The sequence below is a fragment of the Elephas maximus genome, chromosome 12, assembly GCF_024166365.1.
Source record: "Elephas maximus indicus isolate mEleMax1 chromosome 12, mEleMax1 primary haplotype, whole genome shotgun sequence".
In the NCBI taxonomy this organism is placed as follows: Eukaryota; Metazoa; Chordata; class Mammalia; order Proboscidea; family Elephantidae; genus Elephas; species Elephas maximus.
Window position 1 is genome coordinate 42,343,347 of NC_064830.1, and position 10,325 is coordinate 42,353,671.

General features: G+C 40.9%; 1 protein-coding gene across 8 annotated transcripts in view; it reads left to right on the top strand.

The window, feature by feature from the left end:
• The window catches only part of NCOA1 (nuclear receptor coactivator 1), a 277,613-nt gene extending 267,511 nt beyond the window's left edge, over window positions 1–10,102 (top strand). For 4 of the 8 annotated variants that reach the window (XM_049902741.1, XM_049902739.1, XM_049902742.1 and 1 more), the window contains exons 21-22: window positions 5,265–5,354; window positions 9,337–10,102. In XM_049902741.1, the coding sequence (XP_049758698.1) occupies window positions 5,265–5,354; window positions 9,337–9,507 (261 nt within the window). In that variant the 3' untranslated portion in view covers window positions 9,508–10,102. Of the gene's footprint in view, window positions 1–5,264; window positions 5,355–9,194; window positions 9,252–9,336 lie in introns of all 8 variants that reach the window. The other 4 variants (XM_049902745.1, XM_049902747.1, XM_049902743.1 and 1 more) reach the window with 4 other exon arrangements.
• Window positions 10,103–10,325: the final 223 nt, after the last annotated feature.

The following is a 10,325-nucleotide window of genomic DNA, read 5'->3' on the forward strand; positions in this document are numbered from 1 at the left end:
CCTGTAACATAATTTTATCCTTGCTTTTTTATGTATTATTAAAATCATGAAGGACAAAATGTTCAGAGTTCTCAAGCATGAATTCCTTATTACTACCCCTTATACTTGTCCATACATTTCCCTTTATTAAGAATCTCTCTTTTTATGTGTTTTTTAGATTACTTTCTGGTGTTTTTTCCCTTCCATCGGCAGAACTCCCATTAGTATTTTTTGTAGGGCTGGTCTGGGGGATATGAGCTCTCTCAGCTTTTGTTTGTCTGGGAATGTTTTAATTTCACCCTCATTCTTAAAGGATAGTTTTGCTGGGTATAGTATTCTTGGTTGCCTTTTTTTTTTTTTTCTTTCACCACTTTAAATGTATCATTCCATTGCATTCTGGCTGCTGCTCTCTCACTACTTTCAGAATTCTCTGTTTATCTTTTATTTTCTAGACTCTAACTATGATGTGTCTTGGTATAGATCTCTTTAGGTTTATCCCACTTGGAGTTCTTTGGGCTTCTTAAATTTGTAGATTCATGTCCTTCGTTATCTCGGAGAAGTTTTCTGTCATTGTTTCTTTAAGAATTCCTTCTGTCCCTTTCTTTCTGCAGTCTCCTTCTGGAATTCCCATGCTGCATATATTAGGTCTCTTGTTGTTGTTCCATAATTCTATTAAACTATGCTCAGCCTTCTTGAGCCTCTGTTCATGTTGCTTTTTAGCATCTAATTTTAACTCTCTTCTAATTCACTGATTCTTTCTTCTGCCTAATTAAATCTGTTGGTAAATCCTTCTGTTGTGTTTCTCATTTTAGTTATTGTCCCTTTGAGCTGCAGTGTCTTTTTTTTTAGATCTTCATTTTGTTCTTGCATCATTTCCCATATTTCTTTCAGCTGTTTGTTTTCCTTTAGTTCTTTATGTCTGATGTTGTATTATATTCTTCCATTTTTTTCATTATTTGGTTATTCCTGTATGCACTTTTACTCCCTTTGTCATGTTCATTTGTACGGGCTGTTGTTTCTGTGTTCTTTGTGTGTCTTGTAATTTTCTGTTGCCATTTTTTTTTATGTAATTTTTGAGGGTGTTAACGTTCTCAGTTTTCCCCAGTATTTGATGTTTTGCCCCACACTACTTTCTTCAAGAAACTCTTAGGTGAGCAGAGTCTTCAGCCTTTGCTTACCATTCCTCTCCCTCTGTGATAGCTCTTTCTCCCTCCCTGGTTTAATTAGGATTTGAAAGTTCCAGATCTTGATTTTCAGCTTTCAATCTCTCCCAAACACACCAGGGAACACATGGTAGTCAGTCTGTCCACCAGTGGGTACCTCCACTCAGGCGAGATATTGTGTACTAATCAATCTGTCCACCAGGGTGACACAGTCCCCTCTCTGGTTTTTACACCCTTCCCTTTTCTATTTTTCCCACAATCTTTTTAGTTAGAAAACTCACACTCAGTGAGCCCCCTTTGGAGCTGGGTGTTGCCCTCCAGTTTTGCCCAAGGTTTCCCTGCCTGTTCTCTGGGGATACTTATAGCTAAGCTGGCATTCAGGGGAAGCACAGGCAGACTTTCTTCCATTTCAGGAGGAGGAGGAGGGACTGGCACTCCCCAGAAGGGCCTCTGAGAGATCTGTCTTGTTTGTTTCAGAACCTTAGTGGCCCTGTGGTGGTTGAGAGATCCGTCTTGTTTGTTTCAGAATCTTAGTGGCCCTGTGGTGGTTGAGCGATCAGTCGCCACTTGGGTGACCTGACCCACCTCCTGACTCCACTATAGGAAACCCTCTGTAGGAGTTCGTATCAGTCCAGCAGCTGATAGTTTCTTTTTGGGGGAGAGGTAGTCACACTCCAAACAGACCCCAGGGAGGTCTGTCTTGTTGCTGTCGGAACCCACTCTGTAGTATGTTGGCTGTAGGTATAGCCTCCCCTCAAGATGCCTACTTCCTAGCACACAGCAGCCTCAGTCAGTAGCCCTCAGTGCCAACTGTAAGGGGAGAGGACAGACCCAAACTGGTTCCCAGGGAGGTCTGTCCTGTTGTTTTCAGAGTTCTGAAACTGAGGTGCACAGGGAAGCAGGTAAAGTGCTGACTATAGGAGCAGACACCACTGTGGGGGCTTTTGTAGTAGTTTGCAACAGCCTGGCAACCAAAGTTTACCAGGTGGGGAAGGGGGTATCACACACTGGTTGGATTCACATGAAAAGGTATGCTTTGTTGCTGTCAGAGTCCCCCCAGTAGATTGTTGCTATGAGTGCAGCCTCCACTCAAGTCTCCTGTTTCCTAACACACAACAGCCTTAGTTAGAAGTCCTCAGCACCAACCGGAAGTGGGGCAGAGTAACCCTCCAGGGAGGATTGTCCTGTTGGTTTTAGAGGCCAGAGCTATCGGGTATGCAGGGAGGCAGGTAGAATGCTGACTGTGATAGCAGATTCCACTGCAGGGGCCTTCTGTAGAAATTCACAGCAGGCTTGCAGGTGACATCGTCTCAGTGTGGGAAGGGTTGTTGTGGTCCAAACAGACTTCCAGGGAGGTCTGCCGTGTTGCTATCAGGCCCCTCCCTGTAGTTTGCTGGCTGTGTGTGTAGCCTCCACTAAAGATGCCTGCTTACTGGTACACAGCAGCCTCAATCAGCAGCCGTCAGCACTGACTGAAAGCAGAAGCAGACAGACCTGAACTGACTCCCCTGGAGGCCTGTCCTGTTGGTTTCAGAGACTTGAGCTATGGGGCGCACAGGGAGGCAGGTAAAATGTTTACTATGGGAGCAGACTCCACTGCACGAGCATTCTGTAGCAATTTGTCATAGGCTTGCAGCTAACAGCGTCTTGGTGGGGGAGGTGCTGGTACATTTCAGATGGACCCCTGGGGAGATCTGCCTTGTTGATTTTACACCAGAAGCTTGGGGTCCTGTCTCTTTGTACAGACAAGGGCTATGGCGGTTAGGGGAGCAGGCTCTTTTTCTGGGGCCACTTCCCCAGTTCACAGCAGCTGGCAGCTCACATGGCTGGGGAGAGGGTCAGGATGGTGGGAGAAGTGATTTTCCTACCATGTGCAACTCGTTGATTCATTGATTCTTGCCTGTGCAATTTCTTGCTGCTTTCCTGTGTGCCCCAAATTCAGAGTCCCTCCAAGCTGAGCACCATGTGTTTCTTATATTTGTGTGGGAGCGTCAGAACAATGGTCTGTTTACGCCACCATCTTTCCAGAATCCTCAGCTGAATATTTTTTTCAAAGATTGAAATAATAAGAAAAGAAGTCTTTTGTATTTGCCTGTGTGTTTACCATTTCCGTTGTTCTTCTCTCCTTTGTGTAGCTACAGATTTCCATCTGGTATCATTTCCTTCTCCCTGAAGGTCTTCCTTTAACGTTTCTTATAGTGCATGTCTGCTGGTGATGAATTCATTCAGCTTTTGTATGTCTGGAAAAGTCTTTGTTTCACCCTCATCTTTGAGAGCTCTTTTCACTAAATTCTAAATACTTCACTGCAGTATTTCTGATGAGATAACTGCTGTCATCTTTTGTCCTCTGTACATGATTTTTTTATTTGTCCTTCCAGCTGTTTTTATGATTTTTCTTTTTGTTCTGGCTTTAAGCAATTTGATTATGATATGCCTTGGTGTCATTTTATTCATATTTTTTGTGCTTGGGGTTCATTGAGTTTCCTGGTTCACAGGTTTATTATTTTCATCAAATTTGGGAAAAATTGGCCATTGTTTCTTCAAATATTCTTTCTGCCACCACCTGCCTCCTTTTCTTCAAGAACTTTAATTACACTGTAGTAACCACCTGAAGTTGTCCCACAGCTCAGTGATTCTCTGGGTTTTTGTTTTCTGTTTTTCAGTCATTTTGTCTCTGTGTGTTTCATTTTGGATAGTTTCTCTTGCTGTGTCTTCAGATTCATTAATCTTTGTATACAATGTCTAATCTGCAGTTAATTTTGTCCAGTGTATTTTTCATCTCAGACACTGTAGTTCATCTGTAGAAGTTCAGTTTGGGCCTTTTTTTATATCTTCCATATCTCTAACATATTAAGCCTTTCCTCTAGCTTCCTGAACTTATACAATGAGGTTGTTGTAATAGCTTTTTTAATATCTTATCAATTCTCTCATCTACATCATTTTTAGGTTGGTTTTCATTGATTGACTTTTCATTATGTGTCAAATTTTTCTCATTATTTGCATACCTGGTAATTTTTTATTGGGTGCCAGAAATATAGATTTTACCTTGTTTGTATTCCTATAAATATTCTTGAACTTAGTACTGGGAAGCCATTTGATCCTTTCAGCTCTTGCTTTTAACCTTTTTTGGCAAGACCAGAACAGTGTTTAGTCTAGGGTTAACTTTGCCCCACAGCTGAGGCAAAACCATTCTAGTATGCTACTCAATGCTACATGAATCATAAGTTCTTTTGAGTTCAACCACTCTGGGTGATAGGACCAAGGCCTATTCCCAGCCCTATGGGATCTTTGGAAATTATTCCATGTCATCTTTTTCAGGTGATTATTTCCCTTGTTTAGGGTAGTTTCCTAACATGTATAAGCTGATCAGCACTGAGCTGAGAACTTGAGGGGGCCCTCTGCAGATCTCCAGAACTTTTTCTCTGTGCAGCTCTCTGTCCTCCTATACTCCACTCTGTGAATTGCCTTGGAAACCTAGACTTCCAGCTGCATCCTCTCAACTCTGGGAGCCTGCCAGGCTCTGCCTGGCTTCCCTGTCTCTGTACTGCAGCCTGGAAATTCTCTCTAAGCAGTAGGCTAGTGAGTTGTAGAACTCACCTCATTTGTTTTCTATCTCTAAGGGACCACTGTCCTTCACTGCCTTTTATCCAATGTCTTGAGTGCCTTTGTTTCTCAGAATTTGTTGGTTTTTTATTTGTTTTGGGCAGAAGGGTAAATCTCATCCCTATTACTGAATTTTGACTGGAAGTAGAAGTCTATTACTAACCTTTTTTTTTTTTTTTGCTACTTTTTATGAAATAAAAAAAAAAGTGCCATCGAGCACCATATGTAAATACATATAGAAAAGTGTACAAATCAGTGAATTTTCATAAACTGAGCATACCCATGTAACTACCACCCAGAACAAGAAACCAGAGGTCTTCCTCTTGCTTTCTTACAATTACTGCCACCCCGACAAGGGAAGCCCACTATCCTGACTTCTAAAACACAGTAGACCTGCTAAGCTTCTTGTTTCTGCTGTCCTCCTGTTACCTTTCTGTCACAAAAGTGTTTTTCCTTGAAGATTTTGGTCTTCAAGTTAAACAACTAGCTTGTAATTTGGTCTTATATTATCTTTAATAGATGAATGATCCAGCACTAAGACACACAGGCCTCTACTGCAACCAGCTTTCATCCACTGACCTTCTCAAAACAGAAACAGATGGAACCCAGGTCAGTAAGAAAATTCTGAGTCCAGAACTGTCAAATGCACCCTAGATACACAAGGGACTTCATAGCGTCTGACCTTGGGAGTCAGACCTGGGTGTGAGTCCTGGCTCCACTCTTTGTAGTTGTGTGATTGTGGGCATGTTACTGAGCTTTCCTGAGCTGCTGTGTAGCCAACAGAACTAACAAGGTGCTGGCCTGTGGGATTGTTGAGAGGGTTAGATAAGACAGGCTTTCAGAAGGCTTAACCTAGCGCTTAGACAGGGTAAAGGGGTGGCAAGTGGTGGCTGCTAATTGTCATTTTATAAGTAAACCCGGTGCTGATACTCATGTGTAATCAGAATACTTCAAGAGAGCTCAGTACATTCAGACAAAAGAGTATTTGCTGTGTACTCTGCCTCCTTGTAGATGTTTGTTTCAAAACTGTACAAATAGCAAAAGTGGCCACTTTCCTTACATTAATTTAACCTAATGTAGAAATTTTGGGGGTTTTAATTCACTTTAGTAATTTACTCTCTAGTATCAAATATATATAAGCTTTTTAACACAGACATTATGCTAAAAGTGAAAAATACAAAAAAAAAAAAAACAACATATTCCTTACCCTTTAGGTGGACTGTGGGGAGAAGCGAGGAGAGGAAGTATCAGTTGTGAAATGCTGATGATTTGCTAGGCACCGTATGCTTTATCTCATTTAAGCCTCACTAAAAAAAAAAAAAAAAAAAAAAATTTTTTTTTTTTTATTATGAGTCAGAATCGACTCGATGGCACTGGAACTGGGTTATAACCCTATGAGGGAGGTTGTATTCCTTTTTTTCACAGATGAAGAAACTGAACCTGAGAAGGTTTAACTATATGCACATTTCACAAAACTAGAAAGTGACAGAGCTTAGGTTCAAACCCAGGTCTTTTCTAACACCAAAGTACGTGCTCTTTCTGCCATACAACGTAAGGCCTATTGAAAGATAAAACATACAGACATATGCACGTAAATTGTCACATGGCCAAAGAAGGCAAAGCCAAATTTATGTTACAGGTAAGAAGGGACATAAGCATTCAAAGAGAGGAGAAATTGCTGAGGTGATCAGAAGAATATTACACAGGAGATGGGACCAAGCTGGACCTTGAAGGACAGTTTTTATAAAGGCAAAGTGAAGGAGAACAGTGTTGTGGTTGTTGGAGGCTGGTGCAGGGGGAGAATTTGGAAGTATAGGGGATTGTAAGGTAGAGGGCAAGAGACAGGGAAATAGTAATGTCCTAGCATAGTCATGAAAAATTTAATCCACTGAGGTAAAGGGTTTGTAATAAGAATGTATAGGAATTAGAATTGGTAAGGTAGATCAGGGCAGATTTTTGGGAGCCTTGATGCTAAACTAAGCAATTTGGATTCAGTCCTACAGGTGAAGAGTCATCACTGAGCAGTGATAAAAGTGCTGGTTTAGGCTTCATCTTGGGGTAGAAGGGAGGAGCACTGGGCAGCCAGCTCAGGAAGAAAAAGATCCGTTAGGCTGTGTCCACAGCCTGAGCATTAGGTGATAGGATCTGAGTCCCATGAGGGGAAGAGAGGGATTTCTGTCATGGCAGCCTTGTGGTATCTGATGAATTAGATCTCTAGTAGTATTACCACTGTTTCTCTTCTCATTATCACACCTACGGACACATATTCTTGGCAGCTTAACAAATTAGTTAAAGTAAAACCACCAAGTTTTAAAGTTCCTGAACCTTGGGGCAATGTTTGGATTGAAGTAAAAACTGTGCTGAAAAATCATAAGAGGTTGGTCCTCTGCACTCACACCATTCTTCTCACCTGGCACATCGCAAACCCCTTTTGTGTCACATTCTACCATCTGTAAAGGTGTGGCTGTGTAAGAAGTCCCTTGAGATCTGGTCTAAGGTACAGCATGTCTCCTTTCTCAGCAGCAGTTCAAAATGGTTAAAATGTGTACTTTTTAGAGTTGGGTTTGGTCTTTTCAATTCTTTTTATTTAAAAGATAGATGACCTTAAAAAAAATCATTCTTTTTAAAGAAGCAGAATTTTCTCTAGTTTGTTTTATCATGCCTTTATCAAGACTGTTTTTAAGTATTTGGGGACACTTTATGCTCTGCCCCAAATTTTTATATGTTGAAGTCATATGAAATTTTACAGGTTTTTTTTTTTTTTTAATAAAAAAAAATTTGTCAGTGCCTGAAAGCACTATAGTTTGTGCTCATGTTAATTCTCGGTGGCAGAATCTTCTTGAAATCTCTATTTGCTTCATGGTTTTTGTGTGTGCCAAGCAGACGCTGGGGCATGAGTTCGAAAGAAGTGTAAAGACAGATACACAGAAAAGGAGGAGAAAAAGAACAGAGAGAGAAGGACTGGGGCGGGGTGGGGGTGGTCATTGGGAGTTACCTGTATTTGGAGAACTGGGATGGAGAGGAGGCAAGACAAAAGAGAGCACAGCAAAGGTATAGAGACTGCAGAAGCAGGAAGAGAGCTAGTAGGCGGATTGTTGACATGGGGAGAGAGGAAGGCCAGGGTAGAGCTCTAGAAGGAAAAAATAGAAATGAGAAGTTACAGAGCACAAAGGTGAGGGCAGGGCACACAGGCAGCTAGAGAATAGGCTTAGACAGGAGAGTTGGTGTATTTCAGATATACTACAAAGAGCCCAAAAGAAGAGGAAAACAAATGAGAGCATATGGGGGCAAGGAGCAAGGTTTGGGAAACTAGAGAAAAAGGAGGATGAGGAGAGAAACAGTGGAAATATTACTAGAGATCTAATTCATCGGGCACTGAAAAAAGAGCTCAGTTTAGTTGATGTCTGCTTCATCTGAGAGGGAGTGGAGTGGAGATGTAAATAGGTTGTGAGGAGAGGAGTCGAGGTTAGGCTGATGTAGAGATTTCACAGTGGAGACATTTGGCATTTGATCAGCGAAGGTTAGTGGAAACAATTTTTACTAGACCAGGATAGAAAAGTTTTTAGAATAGCTGTGTGTAATTGCCATGGATTAGTGACGAATGACCAAAGAAATTTATCACTAATCTAAAATACCTCATGGGTCTATTAAAGATGAGGCACAAATTGACCAGAAGGATGAGACACGTATTTAGGAATCCAAACCAGGGCATCTCCGTACCTGACCTGGAACATTCCCAAGAGTGACACTGGCCTTAATCAGCCCTACAAACAGCCTTTTAATAAAGCTGGTTGGTAAAACACTAACTTCTGGCTTTGTTTTTTCAATAGAAAATGCTAGAACTATGCAGATTTAGACGTTTTTAAGCAACATGGGTATTATTACTAAAAATAGTTAAAGGGAAAATTCACACTGTTCTCAGCTAGTAGATTTACTGTTATTTTAGGTCATGTGTTTAAGTGGATTGTCTATCAGTAAAAAAGATGTCAAATATAAAATTGTTCTATAGATACTTTGATGTAAATTCTAAAGCCAGTATGTAAAAGAGCTGTATAATAATGTATTTAAATAATACACAAATCTTCTGGACATTAACCTTAGTAATGCTGTTGTCATATTACTGAATTGTGGTGGTTTTTGCTAATACTGGGTTAAAGTCCTTAATTTTTCAGTGACAGCATAAAGATTTTTTATTCTACTGAAGTCATCCATAGAGTGTTTTTAAGCTGGTTTTCCAAATAACATACATTTTTTTTTAAACCCACCACTGGATACCCAGTCTGTGAAACTGGGCGTTTCCCAATCTTGGCAATAGTAGCAATGATGTTCACTTTCAGTGTTGATGGCAACCCTGTAGGAGGCTTGACCATTCCAATTTTGATTTTATTTTTAAAGTGTGAACTTTCCAGAACCCTGAGCAAAATGAGTGCAGCGATTTTCTTTTTGTAGGACAAGAAGACAGAAGAGTTCTTCTCTGTGGTGACTACAGACTAGAGGAATGCTCTAGTGAGTTTCCACTTCAAGTAGTACCCACTCATAAGCCGGGGGGGCAGACCCTTCTGTCTAAACACATCTTTTATTTGTGTTCCAGCAGGTGCAACAGGTTCAGGTGTTTGCTGACGTCCAGTGTACAGTGAATCTGGTAGGCGGGGACCCTTACCTGAACCAGCCTGGTCCGCTGGGAACTCAAAAACCCACGTCAGGACCACAGACCCCCCAGGCCCAGCAGAAGAGCCTCCTTCAGCAGCTACTGACTGAATAACCACTTTTAAAGGAATGTGAAATTTAAATAATAGACATATAGAGATATACAAATATATTATATATTTTTCTGAGATTTTTGATATCTCAATCTGCAGCCATTCTTCAGGTCGTAGCATTTGGAGCAAAAAATTAAAAAAAAAAAAAAAAAAGTTCACTTTTGTTGGAAGATTGAGAGATGTTTTTGTTTCCTTCTTTGTAAAGGCCTTGGATATTGAAGAAAATAACAAGGCAGAACAGTTGGACAATCTATTTCTTGAGCCAAAATTGAATTATTCTATTTTTTGTAATCAGTCATTGGCTTCTTATGTGGATGAAGGCTTTTGGAGGAGAACCAAAATGACAAGTTCCAAGGGAAAGATGAAGCTCCACCTCTGCTGGCTCAGTCCCGGCCCTGCTGAGGGAGAAGGGCCTGGTGGGGCTTTGCCTGTGCCTGTCCACCAAAGGCTGTCACCTTTCTCTAAATCAACAGCCCTCCCCTATCCCTACCCCAGGCAGCTTGTGTGTACAATCAGCTTCTTCTAGCAACTTTTTATCTGTTGGCTTCAAGAGAATATTTTGCCTCCACGTACGTACCCCTTCTCCTTTTTTTTAAATGGATTTAAACCAAGATGCCTCCAGGAAAGAGGAAGAAATGAGTATATTCACAGAGGAATCCAAAAAATACAGTTTGGGGAAAAATGCAATAATTTTTTTGATGAGATGGGTGAAGGACAAGAAGCAAGTTCTATCAGTTATTGTAGATACAATGTCTGATCAAATCTGGAAAAAAAAAAAAGGCAGCCTGTTTTCTGCTTTTATTGTATTAACAGCTAAGGT